Here is a 24,674-nt window from a genome sequence, read left to right on the forward strand (position 1 = left end):
TCATTAAAAATCCCTTCACAGATACATAGGCCTGGTAACAGGAGAGAAAAAAGATTCTTCCAAAGGACCTTTAGGGTTTGCATCAAGTCCTAAGAGAACAAAATGACTGTGTTGCTATGGGCAGAATGATTATTCTGGACTAACCGGGAGGTTCATTTAGATGTTGGAGCAGAAAGGTTGCAGCCTACATCTACTGTACTTTCTACTCAGGTTCCATAAGGCCCCGTGTCCTAAATTCCTTCTGATTGCACATTTTTCTAACTTAGCGCCACAGGTAAATTTTCCCTACAGCTTTCAGAGCCTTGCTGCGTATTTCTATCCCATTTCCCAATTTCTGTGAATCCCTGTGCATCTGCTACATTAGAAGAACCCGCTGAAGATTCAGTGATCCGTAAAACAGTATAGACAAGGTATGGCATGAAGTGGATGCTGCTTTAACCACTTCCTTGAAAACATGCATTGTTTGATTTCCTGGAAATGTATCTTCCCAATCTGCTGTGCGGCTAGATCTCATAACAAGCTTTCTGTTGTACTACAAGGATACCGATGTCGAACCCCTGCCTCTTAAAGTCTCTGCTGCTGGATTTAATTTTTTTGTCACCCTGTTTTAGTACATGCCAAAATAAAGAGTTAAAAAGGAAATATGAAGCCCCATGTGACTCCGGTCTTTGATATTATAGGGAAGGAGCAAGCTGCAGAATGTGAAGCATACAGTCTGCTGAGTTCTTTGCCTTTCGACTCATGAAAACATAAAAGAGGTCAAGTCAATGGAATCTGGGAGAGATTTTCTGATTTGAGGTTCCACTGAAAATGCTGGTGCAAGCACTGGGCGAGGTCAGACATCCTCTGCCCCTATCTTTTTGCTCTACTGCTTATTCCTTCCAGAGTGCAGTTGTGGAATTAATGCACTTTGACATCTGGTGTCCCAGTTATTATTCAAAACCTGATTGTACCAGATTCTGCTCTCACTTTCACCAGGTATAGCGGAAATCAAATCAACCTAAATATTCCTCCGGCCCACACTGGCAAGGCAACTATGGAAACACTGAATCGTTGCTGGAACAAGTTAGAAATTAAATCGAGATCCAAACATAGTTGATTATGAAACTAACCCACTAACTTCAATGTGGTTGTCATGACTAACTGGAAACCACCTCCCTTGTGATTCTATTTCCCTCCACAGAGCTTATCTGGTCCTAGTTTTTAATACTAAAATGGCCTTACTAAGAGAGGCTGTTATCTAAGTGTGTTGAGATTTATGCGTCTTCTGCTGCGAGGTCTGCACGAAGTGTGTCCATACATACTATGGTGGAAGTCATGTGGGTTAAAGCCATATGGACAGTGATTTTTTTTTTCTGAGAACTGTGCTATCTAAAGCCTCCTCTGTAGCAGGCAACACCCCTAAGCTGTTTACAGAACAGTTTTGTAACCATAAGGGGGTGATTGTGAGGGATGCTTAGAGGCCAACCAAACTCAGCGTCCCCTTGTGCTAGGCATTGTATGGACACGTAGTAAGAGACAGGCCCTGGCCCAAAGAGTTTACAGTCTAATAGACAAGACAGACAAAGGGAGGTAGAGGGAAGTGTTATGCCTGTTGTACAGGTGGGGAACTAAGGCACAGAGACACTAAATGACTTGCCCACAGTGACAGGAAGTCCATGGTAAAACTAGGCTTCTTTATCCAGATCTCTCAAATACCAATCCAATGCCTTAACCACAGGAGCCTCTTGACATAAGAACATAGGACTGGAAGGGATCTGCTGGGTCAATAAGGCTAGCCTCCTGCTAATACAGACAGCCATGCTGTATAATACTGTCCTTAAACCGATCAGACCCCATTTTAAAGCTGGCTAGCTTTTTTGCCCCTACTACTCCTTTTGGAAGGCGGCTCCGTGACCGATCCCTCATTAAAGCCTCTGACTTGTCTGGGTAGTTAGAGCATGAAGGAAAATACTCCTGCTTCTATTTCTAGGCCCTGTGGGGCCATCATTTTACAAAAAATGAAACACAGACACAGGGAACATCTGACAGCAGGGAAAGAACATCAAGCTCCATTTTCTCTATGAAACTTCTGAATATCATTATTAGCTGTCTCTCAGTTAAAGAAAAAAACTCCCCCACATCTCAGTTGGGAAAGGGCACTTGGTTACGAGGGGAGCGTTTGGAAGGGCAAAGCCACACAACGTTCTGCAGTGCCATTTGTTCCATCATTTGAAGTGACATTTGACTTGAATAATTTTTGGGGGGTTTTTCATTTTGGCGAGAAAACCTAAAAAAATAATAATTTACTTTTGGTTAAAAACTAACTGATTTTTTGGGGCTGGGGTGGAGGGGTCAGGCACTGAACTGAAAAAAGTCAGTTATTCCCTCAGCTTTACTAACTAAAGTTGTATACAGAGGTAATGCTACCGCTCTGCTCCTACTTGATAGTCCCCTGTTTATACATCCTAGGATCCAGGGCCGGCTCCGGGGTTTTTGCCGCCCCAAGCGGGAGGGGGGAAAAAAAAAAAAAGCTGCGATCGTGATCGGCAGCAGCTCCACCACGCTGTTTTCTTCTTCAGCGGCAATTCGGCAGCAGGTCCTTCCCTCTGAGAGGGACCGAGGGACCCGCCGCCAAACTGTCCGCCGAAGAGCCCGACGTGCCGCCCCTTCCCCTTGGCTGCCCCAAGCACCTGCTTGCAGGGCTGGTGCCTGGAGCCAGCCCTGTTAGGATCACATTTGCTCTCGTAGCTGAGTATCGCACTAGAAGGGCCTGTTCAGATGTTAGCTACGATTCCACTAGAAGGAGGGAGTGGAACAGAGGTACAGGCAGCCTGGTGCTGTTGATGAAAAGCCATACTGGGGAAGAGCCGTCCCATGTGTGGGTCTAGTCCCACCCTCAGCAACTGTCTCCTTTTCCCTACCAGCACAGTTCTCAGCAGGTTCCCCTTCATTTACCCCTTCACAGAGGTGAGCCAATGGGAGCCACTGCTGCCCCTTAGCAGAAAGAGTGAGGAAGATATTTCTCTTCCTGTCTGCTCTGACACATCCTGCCCATGACTTTACCAGAGTAGCAGCCCCCACTCCTGTCTTTGCAGAGGCTTGAAAAGGGAATACACACTCTCAAATGGAAGAGATTTAAAGAGCCACCCACGCAACTGGGGCTCAGTACATAGGTTCTAATCTGTGCAGTTGTGAGGGGTGAACCCTCTCCTACCGGGTGCTATTAGTGACACAGGCACAGGATTTTTGGTCATCTTAAGTTTTATTTATGTCAGAAGTGACCCTCTAATTAGAAAGAAAACACCACAATATTCCACAAGAACAAATATCCAACTGGGGAGCAGAAGCAAAAAAGTCATCCGTGTATTCGAAGACAAAGGATACCACCACTTTCGCCAGTGGACCATTAGTGGCAGTAAAGAAGCTAAGAATTCATCACATAAATACTACTTTAATGTTCCTTTGCTGTCTCAGGCAGAGGGGAAGGATAGGAGCTAGCTGGGGATTCAGGAAACCCAGGTTCGTGTCCTGGCCCCACCACAGACTTCCGGTGTGACCCTGAGCAGGTCAGGCTTTCTGTGCCTCAGTGCCCCATCTGTACAATGGGGATAATAGCACTGCCCTACCTCGCCAAGGAGTTGGGAGGACAAATTCTTCAAAGACTGTGATGTCTCCGATAGACAGATGGGTACAGGAACACTATACAACCACCAGTGTGAGAGGAGGTGACTCCTGCTACTGTGACTAGGAGGGGAGGTGCCTACAAAACCCCTATTCATACTGTAATATCTATCTATTATACAGAACCTTTCATGAGCAGATCTGACGCTCACACTGTAAAAAAGTGAGAATCCCTGAGCTATTTAAAAAAAAGCTTTGTATGTGAAGCTATGTTGGCCACATGCCAAACAAGTAACCCCCCCCCATCTCTGTTTATCCACGGACACCACTATTAGACCCAGCATTCAGTTTTTTGCAAGCTAATCTGTGCAGGGTGTGATTTGCAAAGGTGCTCAATTGACTTGAACAGAAGCAGGCAGACCCAAGGTGGACACTTTGGCAACTTTCAGCTCTAGGCAGAAGACAGGTCTCCCGTCTCCCATCCAGAATTCCAACATTTCGTGTAGTAGCAACACTCGTCCAGGGTAGGAAACATGAAGTTCCCGCCTGGCCACTGCAGCCACTCACAGCTCCACAGCAATAGCAGTGTGACGGGTTGGTTCTAGTAAGATGCTCCAGCTGATGTTGGCAGGTCGGCTCACAAAATGTGTGTGGATACTGCAACGGCAGCCAGAACCAGACCCAAGTCCACCAAAGCCGACTCCAGCCCTTTCCCCCTTGAGCTGGAGTCACCTCCTGCCCATGGGGTTGGCATGGCAGTGGCCGCATGCCCTGCTTCTACCAGCCACTGCCCTCTGCTGAGCTGCGTGTGCTGCCGAGCGAGAGGCTCCTTGGCACACTCACGCCGCAACACAGCAAGGTGGTGGTGGCCAGCAGTAGTAGGACATGCAGCCGCTGCTGTACCAACCCCACAGGCAGGAGGAGGCGCACCGACCCCACCTGAGCCCAAGAGGGTCCAGATTTCTTCCCACATGACTCATACCCAACAGCTGTAGTTAGGTCCCAGGGCTCCACATAGTTAAGCTCATTTTGGTTTGATGAAGGTCCATGAAATATCTAGCCCCCTAGAGCTCCCTTTCGTATGAAACTGCTAAAATTGGCATAAGATCTATGCACCACTCAAGTCCTCAAAATATGGCCTCAACCCTCACATGGCTTCAGGTCAACTTCAATAGCTCATAGGCCTCTTGCTGCCCCCCTCACATGAGTGAATTGTTTAAAGAACAAAGGTGATTTAATTTAATTACATTTTTCCTCTGGGAACAGGACACCAAAGAATGAGAGCTGCAGCTATTTTCATCAAAGGACGGCAGCATTTTCATCGACTGCAAGAGAAAATCCTGTACATTTTGATCAGGTTTTACCCAAACTGAGCTGCAGCATGATGTAACAGGTGTGGGGACGTGCAAGAAGGGAAAGAGGGATGCGGGGAGAGGAGGGCCAGAGAAAGAAGAAATCACTATAATGAGAGAGTTGCAAAGTAGCAAAAAAAGAGGAATTAAGAGCTAAACTCCCTTTCTGACCTGTTGTAACTTTGCTAAGCTATTAAGTGGCACTCATACAGCTGTATCAACAGGAAGATGGATTCTGGAGTCAAAACCACATTTTTAAAATTGTCCTTTTCTTCCCCCCTTTAAAAAAATTAACAATGGAGATTTAAAACAGAGATATTCAACAGGAAACTCAGCAGCAATACTGGCTGTGCAGGAGCTGCCCTGAGGGGGTGGAGGCTAAGGTTCAGAGTTGTGGCTTTTGGACTGTACTCACCAGCCCTGGATTCTGTTTTCTAGATCTGAACTAAGAAAGAAACCTTTGTAACAGTCAGGCAAACCTACTTTGGGAATTTACTGGCCTGGCGACTGATTCAGAATTAGCAGAGGCAGTAGACCAGTACTTCTCTGATGGCTCCCCATCAAATTCTGCGGGGTGCCATTTGAACGTTTCCCATTTCCCAGGAAGGAGAAGAGAAAAGATCTCTCAGATCCTTACAGAATGAATGCTGGTTTGGAGCAATATGGAAGATTTGGATTAGTATCAGACATGCCAATATGATACCAGGAGCAGAGTTTGCAAGGCTCAGTATCATTGCCCAGAACAGACACATAATGAACAAATAGGTTAAAGCCAAGTGAGATGATATTTTGTCCTGTCCATACCAAAGAGTAAATCATCAATGATCCACTCTGCTAGGACCCTTAGGATACGTCTACACGACAGCTGGTAGTGAGGCTCCCAGTACGGGTAGACAGAGTCATGGGGCTTGAGCTAGTGCTCTAAAAATAACAGTGTAGACGTTGTGGGTCTGGCAGCAGCTGGGGCTCTCAAGCCCACCCAACTCCCTGAGTCTGCGCTCCAGTAGCTAGCCCAAGTCCCTGCCCAAGCCACAACATTCACAGTGCTATTTTTGGTGCACCAGCTCAAGCCCCACTAGTGAGAGCCTGTCTGCCCAGACTCAGAGACTTGGTCCCAGCTGTAGGGCAGATATACCCTTAGTGCATCACTGCTCCCCAGCTCTACTAACGATGCCAGCTTCAACGGCCCATTTATCCATTTCTTCCACAGCCCCCTCTGGACCTTTCCCCCAAAGCATGGCTTGCCGTTATTGAAGTGACCTGCCAAGACACGACCTTCCACTCATTAAGATCCACTTCCCCCCATGACTCCTGCAATATGCAAGTCAAACAAGAATTTTATTCACAATAAAAATTCCCTACCCACCCAGCCACATACACCCTTTGCCGAGTCCCTTTATAATCTCAGGACTGTGATCTCTGTTCCTCCCTGCCCAACTCGACCTAATGTTTTGTTATGATATTTACTCCCTGCAATGAGCTTCCATTAACTTCCCAAAAAGATGGTCTAAATTCAGTTTATCCTTATTTGTAATTCACCAGCTTCTAGGGTACAAAAGCCTTTTTCTGCTTTTCTACTGGAAATTACTTGTTGGTCCAATAATAGGCAATGCTCCTTGTATACTTGTAAGGAGGGTAATTATTCACTGTTTCTTTAAAACCTACACATCCCTGGAACATTTTAGTGAAAGGCAAGAGATGCACTTGGCTGGTGTTGGATTTATCATGAAGGCAGCATCGCATATGGATTTTCTCACTCAATTGCATGGCACTGTGAGTCTATTTCCTACCCAGCCTCTCCAGGAGAAGAAATGTTTTTACAAAGGGATCAATATTAAAATGAGATGAATCTTAACATGTTCAAATATATTACTGTGCCTCTCTTGTGTTCACAGTTCATGATTTCAAAGTAGTTACAAATCAACGGGGGTTCTGAGTTTAACTTCAAGGGGAGTAGGATCAGACCCCACATTGGCAGAGTGCACAGCCACTGTGCATAAGAACAGAAAACAACAGATCTTGGTATCTGAATGAGGAGAGACTGGGAGTCAGGTCTCGTGGACCCTATTCCCACTCTGCAGTGTGTCCTTGGACAAAGTAACCTCTCCTTGCTCAGCTTATGCATCTTTAAGACAGATTTTGGGCCGTATCCTGTTTGCCTTACACAGGCAAGTAGTAGGGTTGCCAATTTTGGTTGAACATATTCCTGGAGGTTTCATCACATGACAATCTGTAATTCCTGGAGATGCCAGGACAATCCTGGAGGGCTGGCAACCTTGGCAGGTAACCTCACAGAATCTAATTCACTGAGTAAAACAAGCAGGATTTGGCCCCTAATAAAACATACGTTCTATGTTTGCCATGAAGCTTAAATAATGTTTGTCAAGCTCCTGTGTAAGTATAGATTATTACCCTGCTAGCAAAGAGCAGACCCACTTTCCCAGTAAGCACTTGTGGTGTTTAAAAGTCTGGGCACCCCTATCACTAGTGGGATAGAATCATTGTCTCCAAGTCTAGGCCATTCATACAGCTCGCTCGAAATTCCCAGAGGAAGTGTTAAAACAATACCGTTCCCCCTGCACCTTAGAACTGGAGAGACAAGACTTTATAGTAAACACCATTAAGGGGCAACCAGGAGCAGGTCTATGTATTTTGCTGCCCCAAGCAAGGCAGTCAGGTGGCTTTCGGCGGCATGCCTGCGGAAGGTCCGCTGGTAACGCGGATTCGGCGGCATGCCTGCGGGAGGTCCGCTGGTCCCGCGCCTTCGGAGTCCCCACCGCCGAATTGCCACCGAAGCTGCGGGACCGGCGGACCTCCCGCAGGCATGCCACCGAAGGCTCTCTGACTGCTTTCACGGCAACCGGCAGGCCACCCCCGCGGCTTGCCGCCCCAGGCACGCGCTTGGTGCGCTGCTGCCTGGAGCCACCGCTGAGGGCAACAATCATCAGTTTGGAGGTTGCAGACAGCATGGAGTTGTGTAATAATTTGTTTTAAAAAGGGTAGGTGAAGAGTCAATGGGGGAGACAGAACAGACTGTTCCTGAATAGGTGGCACAGAAACAGCAAAGGAACAAACGGACACTGGGAAGGAGGGAACTAAGAAGAGGCAGGATTAGGCTGTCAAGCCATCCTTCACTTTCAAATTCAAAGGCTCAGGACAAAAGCTATTCCAGAGCTGTTTTGAATTTGGATCTTATTTCTGTGTGCAACAGAGAAACCAAGTATTTATTTTAAATATATGTATATAAACCATCCAAACAAATGAAAGTTGACACACTGGGAAAAATATAACTGTAGATTAGCCTTTGGCTTGCATGTGGCTTTGGGGACAAAACGGTTGCTTTTCGATTAAATACAATGGAAACTAGAATACCACCTGGAATAAATTCATGAAAAAGGAGCAAAGTTGGAAAGGACAAGCAGCACTGGAGACCCCCTCCCACTACCAGTGAAGTCAGTGGAAACAGAACTGAAATGTGGCATTTAACTAAAAAGATGCCAGACATCAGACAGCCCAAAATAAAAGGTGATAACACCAAAATGAAGTTCAAACTAGACAAGGAGGATAACTGCCTTCCAGAGAGGTCTGTGCATGAATAATCTGAAAGGGTGAGTAATGTACATCAAAATGTTTCACATTTTATTAGTGTCTTCTCACTGAAGGAATGCAAATCACTTCATAAACATTTTCCAGGCGTGTCACTCTTAACTTTGAGGGCAGAAGTATTAAATACCCCTATTTTATGGGTGGAGAAACTGAGGCACAGAAAAGTGAAATCAGATGTCTGTGGCAGAACCTAGATTTCTCACTCTCATGCCTTACCCACAATACCAGCCTTCCTCCCACACATATTTAACAAACTAAGTTGTTGAGTTCTACTAGTTGCAGAAAATAGATCCACTCAGTTGATCCTCACAAATTTTATGTGCAGCACAATGAGGAAATTGCTTTATTTTTGCATCTTGTAAACAAGCAGCATAGGAGGGTCTGAATGGTGAATGGATTAGAGCCATTCAGCACCACAACACTGGTTCAAATCCAACACAAACTGGCAACAACAAAAAAGTTTACACCCTGATGGCTATGTGAAATGGGGGAAGGAGGGGCGCTTAGTCCATTTCCTGTTAGACATGCGTCCACCACAATCTGCACAGGTCAGTAATGTCAGTAGGGGCCCAGGGTTAAATGGACCTGGAGATGAATTCCCCTCCCAGCGCAAGAGATACTCTGATGCCATGGTGACAAGCCTGGCATAAAAACCAAGAGCCACGTCCTCAGGTGAGTTCCATTGAGCTCAAACAAGCTGTGTGAATTTATAGCAGCTGCGGACCTGGCCTCTAGAGTAAGAGGTCCTTCCAGGTCAGAACTGAAGCACACTGGTGGATCACATGGATCAGTTGTGCTATGAACAGAGGTCTTCAGACTGTTAAACTGGGACATCTAAAAAGCACTACATTCATAATTGCTATCATTTCTCCACTGCCCTATATAGCCACGTTCCAAGTGAATGGAAATATCTCAGTATTTAAATGGTTAATGTACTCACAAACTTTCCCAAGGGACAGACAAGCAGCGCTGGCTACTTGTGTTTTCGTCCTAGCCTAGTAAAAAAAACGTCTCAATCACACGAGCACTGAGATTATTCTTTTTTAACATGGAATTTTATTGTAAAATTGGCTATTGTTGGCTGTCAGTAGCCCTCAGCATTTCATGTTTCAGTCACAATTATAAACAGAGAGTCTATGCATCGACACCTTTGGTTGTACCAGATCACTTTGTTTCTTAATTTCACAACACCCTAAACACAAGGGGGCAGTATTGAGGTAGGAATGACAGAATGCTGAATGGTTTCAGAGCAGTAGCCGTGTTAGTCTGTATCAGCAAGAACAAGGAGGAGTCCTTGTGCCACCTTAGAGCAGGGATCGGTAACGTTTGGCATGCAGCCCGCCAGGATAAGCGGCATGGGACAAGGGATATGATGGCCGCAGCTTCCCGCAGCCCCCATTGGCCTGCAGCAGTGAACCATTGCCAGTGGGAGCTGCGATCGGCCGAACCTGCAGACGAGGCAGGTAAACAAACCGCCCGGCCTACCAGGGGGCTTACCCTAACGGGCCACATGCCAAACGTTCCCGATCCCTGCCTTAGAGACTAACATGTTTCTTCCCAGCCAATAGTTTATAGACTAAGGCAGGAGTAGTCAATTATTTTTTTGTCAAGGTCCAAATTTCTTGGTCAAGGTATAGGCAAGGTCCAGACTCCAGAGTAAAATAATAAAAAAAGAATAACAATAATGATGATAATAATAATACTAAGTAAATAAAAAGATTCTGGGGTCCATTCAAAAGTATCTGGCTGTCCAGATTTGGCCCGTGGTACGCCTATTGACTACCCCTAGACTAAGGCCTGAGCTACCCTCAAAAATTGTACAAGTATAACTATGTTGGTTAGGGGTGTGATCGGCTATTGCAGTATTTATACCAACAGTATAATGAGGATGTGGTTATGCCTATATATCTTATTGCCCTTCCCATGTGGGAATAAGATATACCAACATAAACACCTTTCTACTGATATAACTGAGTCCACAGTGGAGGTGAGGGGTTGCATTACTTTAACTAGATCTATACAGATAAAGTGGTACAACTTTCTAGCATAGACAAGGTTTTCGAGAAAGAACAAGAGAGATTTTGGCTGTGCAGCCTGCATGTTCCTTCCATTCATCGAATGAGATGCTGCCGCTTCACTCCCTTAATCGAGAATGCAGAGCTTTGCATGTCAGGATGGCATCATGGAAAGGATTTTGATCTACCTCAAAACACACACAACCAAAAATAAGTCACGAATAGTGACTTTGCTGAAAAGCTATTGGCTCTATTTTAAGGTTTACATAGGAGGCCTTTTAAATATATATCTGCTCATTAAGCATCTCATCTGTCAGAAGCAGAAGCTTTCATAGCTGAATCTGAAAGCAGCTGTGTATCACATACACATTACAAATACAGAAGTCAGTCTAGGTTCAGGGAAGTCCTTGAACTTAGAGATGAGCAAGAAGTCAACAGCCTGATGGTGCACCTTGGAACTTCCTTTCGCAGGGGATCCCCATGTGCAGATGGGGCACTGCTGAAAGAATTAAATACAGACTCTGGGGTTATGTTTCAGTTGGGTGAGGCATGGAGAGATATGCACACCCTCATCTCCTGCACACCAGTTTCTCATGCCCCCAGATACACAGAGAGCCTTCCCTTATAGAAAAGCCCTATAGAATTTAATAGGGATTAAACATACAGGGTATTACTCTAAAGCCAATGACGGGGTGCTGGAACACAACTTCAGCTACGTGAATAACTTAGATCTACTTACCGCGGTGTCTTCACTGTGGTAAGTCGATGGCTGATGCTCTCCCGTCGACTCCGCCTGCGCCTCTCGCCCTGGTGAAGTACCGGAGTCGATGGCAGAGCACTCGGCAGTCCATTTATCGCGTCTAGACTAGATGCGATAAATCGACCCCCGCTGGATCAATCGCTGCCCATCGATCCAGCGCATAATGTAGACGAGCCCTTAGTTGAGCAACAACATTGTGCTTAGTTCTATAGAAAACCCCTCAGAAAATATGTTCCTCGCTACCAGGACTGTTACAATCTAAGTAGACTAAACAATTTTGACACAAACTGCAATGACTGACTCAGAGAAGGATGATCTAGACTAAAATATAGCAACTTTTTAATGAGCTGTGCGTGTGAATCAGCACATTTTCCCCTCTCTAGGAGTTGAACCACCAAATCAAACTCTATTTTCTGCTTTGCTTAAAGTCTTGATTCCTTTATGTACTGTACATGGTCTTAGATTACGAATGCTCCTGTTTATTTCATGTTTTCACACTGAAACTTCATTTTGAGTAAAAGCCTATGTAGAGCCTATGTAGAGCTGGGGGTTGGGGGGGGACTGATGAAAATTTCTTCAAAATCTGAAAACATTTGACCAGCTCTATGCCTAGATGATTCTAGGGAAAATATGATACCTTTCACATTTAACTAATAGAACAAAATTCCTATTTGCTTTACACTAATATTATGTTGTAACAAGCTGGCTAATGTTGTGTACCACTATCTCCAATCAGAACTGCTCAACAGTATGGCATGGCCCTATACAGCTAACTGCTGGGAGAGAGTCTCCTTCACCTTAAATGGAAGAGGAGTCTACATTTATAGCAGGAGAATCAGAATTCTAATACCAATGTCGCTGTAATGTTCCAAGAGGTCTTTGCATTCACCATGATACACTTGGTTGCCACAAATATATTAGAATATTAGCTGGTTATTTTGAGTGAGATGGTAAATGACTGTCTGTACCACCAGAGGGTTTTTAAATCTTCCATAATCCTGCTGGATGTAAATCACAACTAATTAATTGTTATCTTGAATTTGAATTGTAACTGGCAAAAGCAGATCTGCTACAGCCACTAAGGAGTTTTCTGCACTCTCTAGGGTGTATTTCTGGTTTGATAAGCAGGCAGAGAAATCCGAATTCATATGGGAAAAATTAAATGCTGTTCAAGAAAGCGGGTACATGTGCTTGGCTGGCTGTGGGGAAACAAAGAGGTCCGGGTTTGACAGAGTAACAGCTGTGGAATTTTAGTGGCTGCAAGGAAGGAGTATAGCACAAACCGTGTAGCCAGTGCTACAGTGCCTAGAGTCCTCAAATGTATTACACCAGGGGTCAGCAACCTTTCAGAAACGATGTGCCGAGTCTTCATTTCTTCACTCTAATTTAAGGTTTTGCGTTCCAGTCATACATTTTAACGTTTTTAGAAGGTCTCTTTCTCTACGTCTACAGACCAGGCCTAAGTAATGTATTGAAATCAGTAAATACTGTAGGCAGTAGTCTTGTACATCTAACTCTAACTGAATACCTGGGTAAATTCGGTTAGATCATTATATATTTGGGTGTGTGGGGGAATAAAGTCAATACTTCATATCCAGTCTGGTTTCTTAGTCATAAACCAAGAAAATAAAGACAAACCCCACCTAAAATATTTGTGATCATTCAGTGAACGGCAGGAGCAGACATTTGACACGTGTACTGTATAAGCCATTCACAGCATTCCAGGTGCTGTAAACTTTGTCCACTTGAATATAAATGGCACTGGATTAGTCTGCCATACATCCCCATCACTGAAGGTGTGTAAGTAATTTTCGCTTATGACTTTTCCAAAACGATAAGCTCTTAGATGCCAAACCAGGCCGACGGTCCCCTGTGCCTGCACGAAGCTTGGCGCAGAAGGTGAGCCTTCCTGTGCTGAGCCGACTCAGTCCCTGATGCACTCAAGACCCTGCAGAGTTTCTTTGCACAAACCCCCAAAGTCTTTCTTTGGCCTTGCCACAAGACATCCCAAGGACATGAACCATAGGCTTCCTCGCCCGCTCATCTCCCATTATCATTCTCCTTCTAGGCTAAATATAATGACAGACCCAGATGAATAGAAGAGACGCCATCTCTAACTAACATGGGGAGCTATTGAGAGAGGGGAAACTGATGTATAGATGACCGCATGGGGCTGAAATGTGCTAGCAACCTGAGTACAGACACGCCCCGCGTTACGCAAACCCGACTTACGCAAATCTGCATTTACAGAAAAAGTTCCGTAAGTTCCGTAAGCCAGAAAGTTTTTTGGTGTAATGGTCAGGTATACGTTCCCAACTTATGCAAAATTCGAGTTACGCAAGGCGTTCCAGAACGGAATGCTTCCGTAAGTCGGGGAGCATCCATATTAGAAATTCATTATTTGGGTTTTGTTGCAAAACGTATCCTTAATGTCAATTTTCTTCTGCAGCTGTTCCAGCTTGAGCGCTCCCCTCCCCGTCTACTCATGTAGGGTTACCATACGTCCGTTTTTTCCCGGACATGTCCGGCTTTTTGGTACTCAAATCCCCTTCCGGGGGGGAATTGCCAAAAAAACGAAGGTTTAAATATGGTAACCCTAACTCATGTGGACTGTTAACGCACACAAGCCTTCTCTCCCTTCCCCCACATCTGGGACAGGGCTAATTGATCTCCTTGCTAGTTCTGAGTTGGAAGCCCTGATCCTTACTTACCCTCCTAGCCCCAAAGCTGTTGAAAAGCCTTCTCCCTATTGCTGCCTCCTCCTCCTGCTTCTATCCTAGCCCTAGGGGTCTCCTTCTGAGATGTGCTAGGTGCTGCTTATTCCTGATGTGAGGGCAGTGTTTCCAGGGGTCTCTGAACTTCTTGTGCCATGTATTATTTTTAATAGACCTATATTGGCCTCACTCCCGACGACATAGCACTGCACACACCGGCACTTTTGTTGTGTCGGGAGTGCGTGTGTGTATTTCACACCCTGACCGACAAAAGTTTCACCAACAAAAATGCTAGTGTAGACAAAGCCTAAGCAAGAGACAGGCAGACAAGTGTGCTCAGTAAGATTCAATAAGGTCAGCACTCAAAATGCTGAGGGATTTTTTTGTTTTTGTTTTTTGTTATTTTATTTTTTTTTAATCTGACCATTCATTCTGGTCCCTAAAGGGGAGCCAGTGTTTATTAAAAAAAAAAAAGTCAGACCCCAACTGCGTGATCTGGACCCTTCTGAAAACTCTGTCCCAGGTCTCCTATTTTAGGTTCCCAAAAATGGAGACTCCCAAAACCAGTAGCCACTTTTACCAGTTTTGTCCTTAATCTCTCTGCACCCAATTTACCCATGTGTAAAATGGGAACAATAACTAGGAAACTGTCATTGAGATCTTTCCAGGAACATGCTATGTAAGTGAAAGCAGGATTATTAAAACCAATCACTCTTAGCGCGTTTCCTCAGAGAATCTCAAGACCCCTGGAAGGAGTTCCCCAAAGAGGCACAAGTAGTCAGAGGCAGAGCTGGGAAGAGAACCCAGGAGTCCTGGCTCCCAGGCCTACCCCACCCTCTCTCACTATAATTGTCACACTCTTTGCAGAGCTCCAGCTGCTACAGAATGAAGCTGAAGGCAATCAGCACAATCCCGAGTTTGGAGACGGATGACAGATGTTATGAAAAGTACAAAGCAGCCCTACTACTGCTGAAGTCAGTGGGGGGTTTTGTGAATGGTTTCAGTGGGAACAGGACTGAATCCTAATTGAACTTCAAGGAACCATCTTAACCTCCAGGCAGTGACACTTCCAGGACTTTGCATTTGAAAGGGCAATTATTTGCTTGTGCGTGTGGGTGTGCAAGAGGGGAGCTTCTAAGGGTATGTCTACACTACGAAATTAGGTCGAATTTATAGAAGCCGGTTTTATAGATATCGGTTGTATACAGCCGATTGTGTGTGTGTCCCCACATAAAATGCTCTAAGTGCATGAAGCCAGCGGACCGCGTCCACGGTACCAAGGCTAGCGTCGACTTCTGGAGCGTTGCACTGTGGGTAGCTATCTCACAGTTCCCGCAGTCTCCGCCGCCCATTGGAATTCTGGGTTGAGATCCCAATGCCTGATGATGCAAAACAGTGTCGCGGGGGGTTCTGGGTACATGCCGTCAGGCCCCTCCCCCTCCGTCAGAGCAACGGCAGACAATCGATTCGCGCCTTTTTACCTGGGTTACCTGTGCAGACAACATACCATGGCAAGCATGGAGCCAGCTCAGATCAGCTCACCGTCACCATATGTCATCTGGGTGCTGGCAGACGTGGTACTGCATTGCTACACAGCAGCAGCTAATTGCTTTTTGGCAGTAGACGGTGCAGTATGACTGGTAGCCTTCGTCGGCTATCTGGGTGCTGGCAGACGTGGGGTTGCAGTAGATGGTGTATTACGACTGGTATCCGTCGTCGTCGTACTCCAGTTCAATCATAGGCACCTGGGCAGACATGCTTTGTCTCCTGGAGACTCAGTCCTGCCGGCAGTCCTACTGAACCATCTTGACGATGATGGCTAGCAGTCATAGTACAGTATCTTCTGCCAAGTACCCAGAAGATGCCGAGGGCTATCAGTCATGCTGCACCGTCTGCTGCCAGCTTAAGATGTAAAAAATAGATGGACCAGATTTGTTCTCTATTCATTTGCTTCCCCCTTCCTCCGTGAAATCAACGGCCTCCTAAACCCAGGGTTTTGAGTTCAATCTTTGGGGGGGGGCATTCTGTGTGACAGTTGTTTGTTTTTCTCCCTGATGCACAGCCACCTTTGTTGATTTTAATTCCCTGTACCTGTACACCATGTCGTCAGTCGCCCCTCCCTCCATCAGTTTCGCGCCTTTTTTCAGACCAGACGCCATAGCACTGGGATCATGGAGTCACAAAGTTCCATGAAAGTGCCCTTACGCATGCAAAAGTTTCACAGCCACTGGGAATCGTCCCAGACCTGCAACACGATGTGGTCCCACCAATCTGTGCTTGTTTCCCGGGCCCAGAATCGGTGTTCCACGGCATGAACCTGCCCCAGTAACACCATGATTTGCACATTGCTGGGGTCCATACCTTGTGTGAGGGCTGTGTCCATGTCAATTTCCTCATCACTCTCGTCGCCGCGCTGCATTCTCCTCATTGGCTGGTCCTGGTTTTGCTTTGGCATGTCCTGGCTCTGCATATACTACAGTACTTGCTTTCCCCTGCCCTGAAGCACCAGAATACCAGGATGAGAGCAGCCCTCACAGTTGAGAAGTGAGTGGCGATAGCCCTGTGGAAGCTTGCAACGCCAGACAGCTACCGGTCAGTCGGGAATCAATTTGGAGTGGGCAAATCTACTGTGGGGGCCGCAAGGGGTACTTTTTTCAATGCTGCTGCAAGGATCACAAGGGACGTTTCACCAACATCAACGTGGGATGGCCGGGAAAGGTACATGATGCTCACGTCTTCAGGCACTCTGGTCTGTTTTGAAAGCTGGAGGAAGGGACTTTCTTCCCGGACCAGAAAATAACTGTTGGGGATGTTGAAATGCCTATCGTGATCCTTGGGGACCCAGCCTACCCCTTAATGCCATGGCTCATGTAGTCAGGACCTGTTCAACTATAGGCTGAGCAAGTGCTGAATGGTGGTGGAATGTGCATTTGGACGTTTAAAAGCGCGCTGGTGCAGCTTACTGACTTGCTCAGACCTCAGCGAAAAGAATATCCCCATTGTTATTGCTGCTTGCTGTGCGCTCCACAATATCTGTGAGAGTAAGGGGGAGACATTTCTGGCGGGATGGGAGGTTGAGGCAAATCGCCTGGCCGCCGACTACGCGCAGCCAGACACCACAGTGGTTAGAAGAGTACAGCAGGGCACAGTGCGCATCAGAGAAGGTTTGAAAACGAGTTTTGTGACTGGCCAGGCTACGGTGTGAAACTTATGTTTGTTTCTCCTTGATGAACCCTCCACCTCCCCCACCCGGTTCACTCTACTTCCCTGTAAACCATCCACCCCTCCCCCTTCGAGCACCGCATGCAGAGGCAATAAAGTCATTGTTACTTCATATTCATGCATTCTTTATTAATTCATCACACAACTAGGGGGATAATTGCCAAGGTAGCCCGAGAGGGGTGAGGGAGGAGGGAAGGAAAAGGACACACTGCAGTTTAAAACTTTAAAACTTTAACACTTATTGAAGGCCAGCCTTCCGATGCTCGGGCAATCATCTGGGGTGGAGTGACTGGGTGGCCGGAGGCCCCCAACTATGTTCTTGGGCGTCTGGGTGAGGAGGCAATGGGATTTGGGGAGGAGGGCTGTTAGTTACACAGGGGCTGTAGCGGCGGTCTGTGCTCCTGCTGCCTTTCCTGCAGCTCAACCATACGCTGGAGCATATCAGTTTGATGCTCCAGCAGCCGGAGCATCGACTCTTGCCTTCTGTCTGCAAGCTGATGCCACCTATCATCTTCAGCCCGCCACTTGCTCTGTTCATCCCGCGATTCAGCCCGCCAACTCTCCTCTCGTTGATATTGTGCTTTTCTGTAGTCTGACATTGATTGCCTCCACGCATTCTGCTGTGCTCTTTCAGCGTGGGAGGACATCTGGAGCTCCGTGAACATATCATCCCGAGTCCGCCATTTTCTCCTTCTAATCTTTGCTAGCCTCTGCGAAGGAGAAACATTTGCAGCTGGTGGAGGACAAGGGAGAGGTGGTTAAAAAAGACACATTTTAGAGAACAATGGATACACTCTTTCACGTTAAATTTTGCTGTTCACATTACACAGCACATGTGCTTTCGTTACAAGGTTGCATTTTTCCTCTTATATTGAGGGCCTGCCGGTTTGGTGTGAGAGATCACTCATGCGGTGCCAGGCAACAGAATTCGGCTTGCAGGCAGACATGGTAAGCCACAGTCTTTTGGCTTTTTTAACCCTCATAACATGTGGGAATGGTTTCAAACAGTAGCGCCCTCATTTCCTATACCAAGGACCCATTGGGTTGGCCATTTAAAATGGGTTTTCAATGTAAAAGGAGGGGCTGCGGTTTCCGGGTTAACATGCAGCACAAACCTAACTACCCCCCCACCCACCCACACAATTCTCTGGGATGATCCCTTCACCCCTCCCCACCCCACCGCATGGCTAACAGCGGGGAACATTTCTGTTCAGCCAAGCAGAAACGGGCACCTCTGAATGCCCTCTTAATAAAATCACCCCATTTCAACCAGGTGACCGTGAATGATATCACTCTCCTGAGGATAACAAAGAGAGATAAGGAATGGATGTTGTCTGCATGCCAGCAAACACCGGGACCATACGCTCCCATGCTTTGTTATGCAATGATTCCTGACTACGTGCTACTGGCCTGGCGTGGTAAAGTGTCCTACCATGGCGGATGGGATAAGGCAGCCCTCCCCAGAAACCTTTTGCAAAGGCTTTGGGAGTACATGAAGGAGAGCTTTCTGGAGATGTCCCTGGAGGATTTCCGCTCCATCCCCATACACGTTAACAGAGTTTTCCAGTAGCTATACTGGCCGCAATTGCCAGGGCAAATTAATCATTAATCATTAAACACGCTTGCTTTTAAACCATGTGTAATATTTACAAAGGTACACTCACCAGAGGTCCCTTGTGTGCCCTCAGGGTCTGGGAGCATGCCTTGGGTGAGTTCGGGGGTTACTGGTTCCAGGTCCAGGGTGATAAACATATCCTGGCTGTTGGGGAAACCGGTTTCTCCGCTTCCTTGCTGTGAGCTATCTTCATTGTCTTCATCATCATCATCATCTTCCGCGTACCCTAACCCGCTTCCCTGTTGCATGTTTCTCCATTGACGGAGTCAAAGCACACGGTTGGGGTAGTGGTGGCTGCACCCCCTAGAATGGCATGCAACTCCGCGTAGAAGTGGCATGTTTGCGGCTCTGCCCCAGACCTTCCGTTTGCCTCTCTGGCTTTGTGGTAGGCTTGCCTTAGCTCCTTAATTTTCACGCGGCACTGCTGTGCGTCCCTGTTATGGCATCTGTCCTTCATGGCCTTGGAGACCTTTTCTAATATTTTGCCATTTCGTTTACTGCTACAGAGTTCAGCTAGCACTGATTCGTCTCCCCATATGGCGAGCAGATCTCGTACCTCCCGTTCTGTCCATGCTGGAGCTCTTTTGCGATCCTGGGGCTCCATCATGGTTACCTGTGCTGATGAGCTCTGCGTGGTCACCGGTGCTCTCCACACTGGGCAAACAGGAAATGAAGTTCAAAAGTTCGCGGGGCTTTTCCTGTCTACCTGGTCAGTGCATCTGAGTTGAGAGTGCTGTCCAAAGCGGTCACAATGAAGCACTGTGGTATAGCTCCCGGAGGCCAATAATGTCGAATTCCGTCCACACTACCCCAAATCCGACCCGCAAAGGCCGATTTTAGCGCTAATCCCCTCGTCGGAGGTGGAGTAAAGAAACCGGTTTAAAGGGCCCTTTAAGTCGAAAGAAAGGGCTTCGTCGTGTGGACGTGTCCAGGCTTAATTCGATTTAACGCTGCTAAAGTCGACCTAAACTTGTAGTGTAGAGCAGGCCTAAGGCTATGACTACACTAGAGAGCTTACAGTGGTGCAGCTGTGGTGCTGTAAGCTCTCTAATGTAGCTGCTCTAAGCTGACAGCTCCCGTTGGCTTAGCTTCTCCAGCCCCTGCGAGTGTCGGTAGCTATGTCGCTGGGAGAAGCTGTCCACACCGGCGCGTATGTCAATGTAACTTCCGTTGCTCGGGGGACGGGTGGGGTTATTCACCCCCTGAGTGACATAAATTATGCCGACTGTAGTGTAGACATAGCCTAAGTCAAAAGCTTTTTAATCCAAAGCAATAAACACAGTGCAGTTAGTAGGTGCACTTTCGGGATGCCATTGACCAGGTTTCCACTACAGCACATACATTTTCAAGGCAGCTGAATAAATTAGGCCTGATTCTCAGCTGGTGTGACTCAGCGTAGCTCCCAATGGCACTTTGTCAATTGATACCAGCTGTCAGGAAGTGAAGCCTAACTGCCGTATGTACCTGGGAAGCAGTCACTATGGAAGCAGTATTATTTGCATTGCAGCAATGCCTAGCAGACCATTGTGCTAGGTGCTGTACAAACACAGAACAAAAGGACGGTCCCCGACAGAATAGCAGTGGCAATGGAGATGCTCTGGGGTGAATGTGACCCGTCAAGCTGTCCTCACTTTGAATATACACCACACAGAATTATCCAGATCCCAGGAACCATCAGCCTGTAAGCTCCAAATACAAAATTATTAGTGACCCAACCTGAGTTCACCTCCTCCTAACATCTGTGTTTTGCCAGGTCCCTGGAACTCATGAAATGATTAAACACTAGACAAGCTGCCAGTGAAAAAAAATAAAAATAAAATCCAGGCTGTTTTTTTGGTTCTAGATTGGTCAAAACGTGGTTTCCTTTGGAGACGGAGTCCAAGAAATCACAATCAGTTTTTCCTGCCACCCGTTCCAAATATTTTACAAATGAAAACGTCTTGGACCCAAACCCCTGGCGGTAAATCCTAGAAAAAGGAGAAGGAAAAACTACACATTACTCTTCTCAAACCATCCTACCCACAAGTCTAGGGCAGCCCATAGTTCAGTTCCATGGCAATGATTATGAAAACCTAGGGATTTAAAGGGAGGTTGGCACATACACCCCCTGTTCCCCGCAAACAAAAACCACAAAGTCAGTGTTGGGTTGGTTCTCTTTCTGCTGTCCACACCAGATATAAGTGATGATGCCCTCAAATAAATTATCTTTCCTGCTGCTTGCATAACTGCCTGCTTTTTTAGGGGGGCAATTGCACCATTTACTGTTTGCTGTGGGACTGTTTACCAATGTGATTTGAGAAAAAAAAGTTCCAAGCACACCCCCTCCCTCCTTACATGGTGGTGATATCCATACACTCAACTGCATGGATCACACACCATTGCACTCTGAGACCGCTGACCATCTCCAACAAGACAACTTCTAACATTCCAAACCCCTGAGCAACTTCAAAGAGCTTCCTATCCCCCCACCCCCTAAAATTTGATTGCTTTATTTCTCCTTATGCGTGGAATTTCCCCTCCCCAAAATCACCCTGCTCTGAGGCCCAAGACAGGAAATATTCAGTCCTGCAGGAATGACAAGATTCAAATCTCATGACCCATCAGGGCTAGAATCAGAAGAAAGGGAAGACTCTTGGTTTCCCAGTGAGAAGCACAGCACTTGTTTCCAGCCCTGAAAGGGGTCATGTTATCAAACTCCAGTGTTTGAAAGTGACAGACACTTAGAAGCATCAGTTTCATTGAAAGTTAATGGGAGTTGGGAGGCTAAGTAGCTAAGAGAAGAACAGGAGTACTTGTGGCACCTTAGAGACTAACAAATTTATTAGAGCATAAGCTTTCGTGGACTACAGCCATCTTCTACGGATGCAGTAGTCCACGAAAGCTTATGCTCTAATAAATTTGTTAGTCTCTAAGGTGCCACAAGTACTCCTGTTCTTCTTTTTGCGGATACAGACTAACACGGCTGTTACTCTGAAACTTGTAAGTAGCTAAGGTGCTTTTTGAAGTTTTACCCTATGTCTAGAACAATATTTTAGGAAAAATTTAGAAGTTTTAAAGTCAGTAGATTTTTCTCTTTCTCTCCCTGTACAGTTGCACTCCTAGTACTAGGAGAGTTTGGTCTTAGAAGTGGAAGGGGAAAAGATAATCCCAATAAAATGTTTAAGAACTCACTAAAACATTTAAAAGATGGAGTAGAATCTGATACATGTACAGAATACATCCACTGTGCTTTGTATGCCCTACGGGGAATGCCAGTCCTTCTTAAAAACAGTTCTCCGCACTGCCCACAGCCAGCAAATTTAGTCTGGTTAGGAAGACTAAAAGCAGAAAATCACGCCCACCTTTGGATTTTCCAGAGCACCCTGCTCTCTCTTCTTTAGGCCACAATCCTGAAACTGAGACATGTGGAGTCTGCTGTGCTTGGGCACAATGCGGGTGAAATCAATGGGGTGCTGCATGTGGAGGCAGCTGTCCACCCTGTAGACCCAGGCCCTTATATTGCAGGTGTCTTGGGGACGGGACTTACTTTACTTATGTGCCTTGACAGTCACTGCTAAAAATCAACTAAGATCCGGGGTGGCATGCTGGGAGGGTTTCATTAGCACTCGGTTGGGACGGCCTTTACTGGCTCACCTGGGGCTGCTCTTAGTAGTAGTAGTGCAGTCATCCCAAGCCCATGCCAATCAGAACTTTATTGCAACTCTACATCCTCATGTGCTCTCTCATACGCTGACATACCAGCCTTGGTGTCTCACTATGCTCCCAGCATTTTACCATGCTGCCCCCTATGCAGGGAATATCTTCCCTGTCACAGTCTGCCAAACCCCCTTCCTTTTTCATTCAAGACCCTCTCTGTAAGAAGCAAATGCATTATGAAAGTAGTAGTTATCAAAAGGAAGTCTTCCCCACTCTGGATTTCCACATACAGCCTGTCTTTGATGGGTCTGCCTTTTAGGGCCTGATCCTGCAATCTGATGCACACAATCAGACCCAACGATTTTAGTGGGACTGCCCACAGGCACAGGGGTCCAGCTGCCCGGGTCTGATTGAAGGATCAGGGCCTCGAACTGGAAGGTCTCCTGGCCAGGGACTGGCTTTACTTTTGTGGGCTAATCAGACCCAAGCACATTGTCAGCAGTAAACAAATAACATTTACACATTCACCACTAGCCAGCCCTCCCGCCACCCCAGACTTATGTTGTGTTGGGTTTTTAAATACAGAGCCTTTCACCATCGAGAAATTGGATTACAGCAGGTACAAAACCTATAGTCCTCATCACAGCTACCATGAGAGTGGGGAGGGAAAATACTCACTCAAGCTATGTTACTTGCCCATCAGAGCAAGTTACTTGCCTTAGATGAACAGGCAAGTCGAATTTTTTTCCTAGGGTGGACCTCATATCTGTCTGTCTATTGATTTATACCACGCTTATCACCTTGGTGTCTGGTCTCACACGGGCACATTGGACACACTAGATGAGTGACACTCAGACCTCAGTGGTTCAGGAGCCAAATTAGCGATCAACATTACCCAAAAGAGCCAGATCTGGAGAGAGCGTTTGATCGAGGCCCACTCCCTGCACACCTGTAAACAGAGCTGCAGAGCACAGACGTCCCACTCCCTCAATCATTGGCCATCTCTCTCGTTGTCAGCCAGGTGGCTTCTGCACGATGCACAGGCCAGACCCTGCACTTTTAACCATTTTACACTGCTCTGCAAACTCGTTTGATCTCTGCTAGCTGCTCTCCTTTCCTCCCCTGGCCCCTCCAGCAGGGCTTGCAGTCTTGGCCTGCCCCCCTTGATCAGGATCTCTTCTGCTCTCTTGTGTACTGGGAGCTGCTGCCACGTGTGGTCTGTTCCGATCCCTTGATTCACTCAGCAGGCTGTTCCTCCCCACCCCCTTCAGCGTTACTGCTGGACCTTTGCTAAGACACACACATTTTGCGCTTGATTCCCTCAGACTCTTTCTTAGTTCCCCAACTGGCTTCTAATCCAATTCCCACAGTGATGTTCCACTGGCACATTTAAACTGTCAAACAGGAATTTATTCGCTCTGTGCAAAAGGATTGAGCAACTTGCATTTGCTGCTGCTTTTCTGGCCTCAAAAACCGGTCCCAATTTTGGGGTGATGAAGGATTAGGGTCAGAAGGGCAGCTCTGTTCTTCTCTAGATATTCCCCCTCCTGCCTCATCTCACCTTTACCCTTGGCACTCTCAGATCCGATCTACCCAATCCTTAGCAGGCGGCTCTTACATTTTCCAGCATACACCAATTTATGAACACTAAAATCCTACCAATAATAGTTTGCAGAAAACATTTCTCTCCTCCACTTTGCCAACTCACCTGCAAAATGCTGCTTGCTGCTAGAAGCCAGGGCAGAAGCCACCTCATCACTGGAAGCCAGGATTAAATACATTGATTGAACCCAGATTTAGAGCCGTTTTGTACAAAAACCCCACGTTGGGAACGCAGAGCAATCCTCAACTGGCAGACTAGCGAGTCAGGCAGATCTGCATTTTTCTCCTCGCTCTTCGGGGATTTTATTAAAGACAGATCTGACGTCAGGGCAAAGGACAAACCCTGCATTTTTCCTCTGAAGAAACTTTCCCTGCCTTCACGTCGTCTTCTTCTTTTTTTTTTTTTGTCCCCACCTCCTGCATTTCACTATATTGCCTTTAGCCAGGGGTTTCTTAAAGGGAAAGTTACAATGCAGTGGTGCATCAAGCTATAATTTGAACAGGGGGAGTTAAATACTCAGCGTTTACCCATCATTACATTTATGGCTG

The 24,674-nt window shown here is 46.6% G+C and overlaps 1 protein-coding gene across 1 annotated transcript in view; it reads right to left on the minus strand.

Moving 5' to 3' along the window:
- Nucleotides 1–24,445, minus strand: part of CCN4 (cellular communication network factor 4) — a 57,136-nt gene extending 32,691 nt beyond the window's left edge. The window contains exon 1 of the mRNA XM_054016746.1: nucleotides 24,232–24,445. Within this exon, the coding sequence (XP_053872721.1) occupies nucleotides 24,232–24,279 (48 nt within the window). The 5' untranslated portion in view covers nucleotides 24,280–24,445. The remainder of the gene's footprint in view (nucleotides 1–24,231) is intronic.
- Nucleotides 24,446–24,674: the final 229 nt, after the last annotated feature.

Source organism: Malaclemys terrapin, chromosome 2 (genome assembly GCF_027887155.1).
Source record: "Malaclemys terrapin pileata isolate rMalTer1 chromosome 2, rMalTer1.hap1, whole genome shotgun sequence".
Classification (NCBI taxonomy): domain Eukaryota; kingdom Metazoa; phylum Chordata; order Testudines; family Emydidae; genus Malaclemys; species Malaclemys terrapin.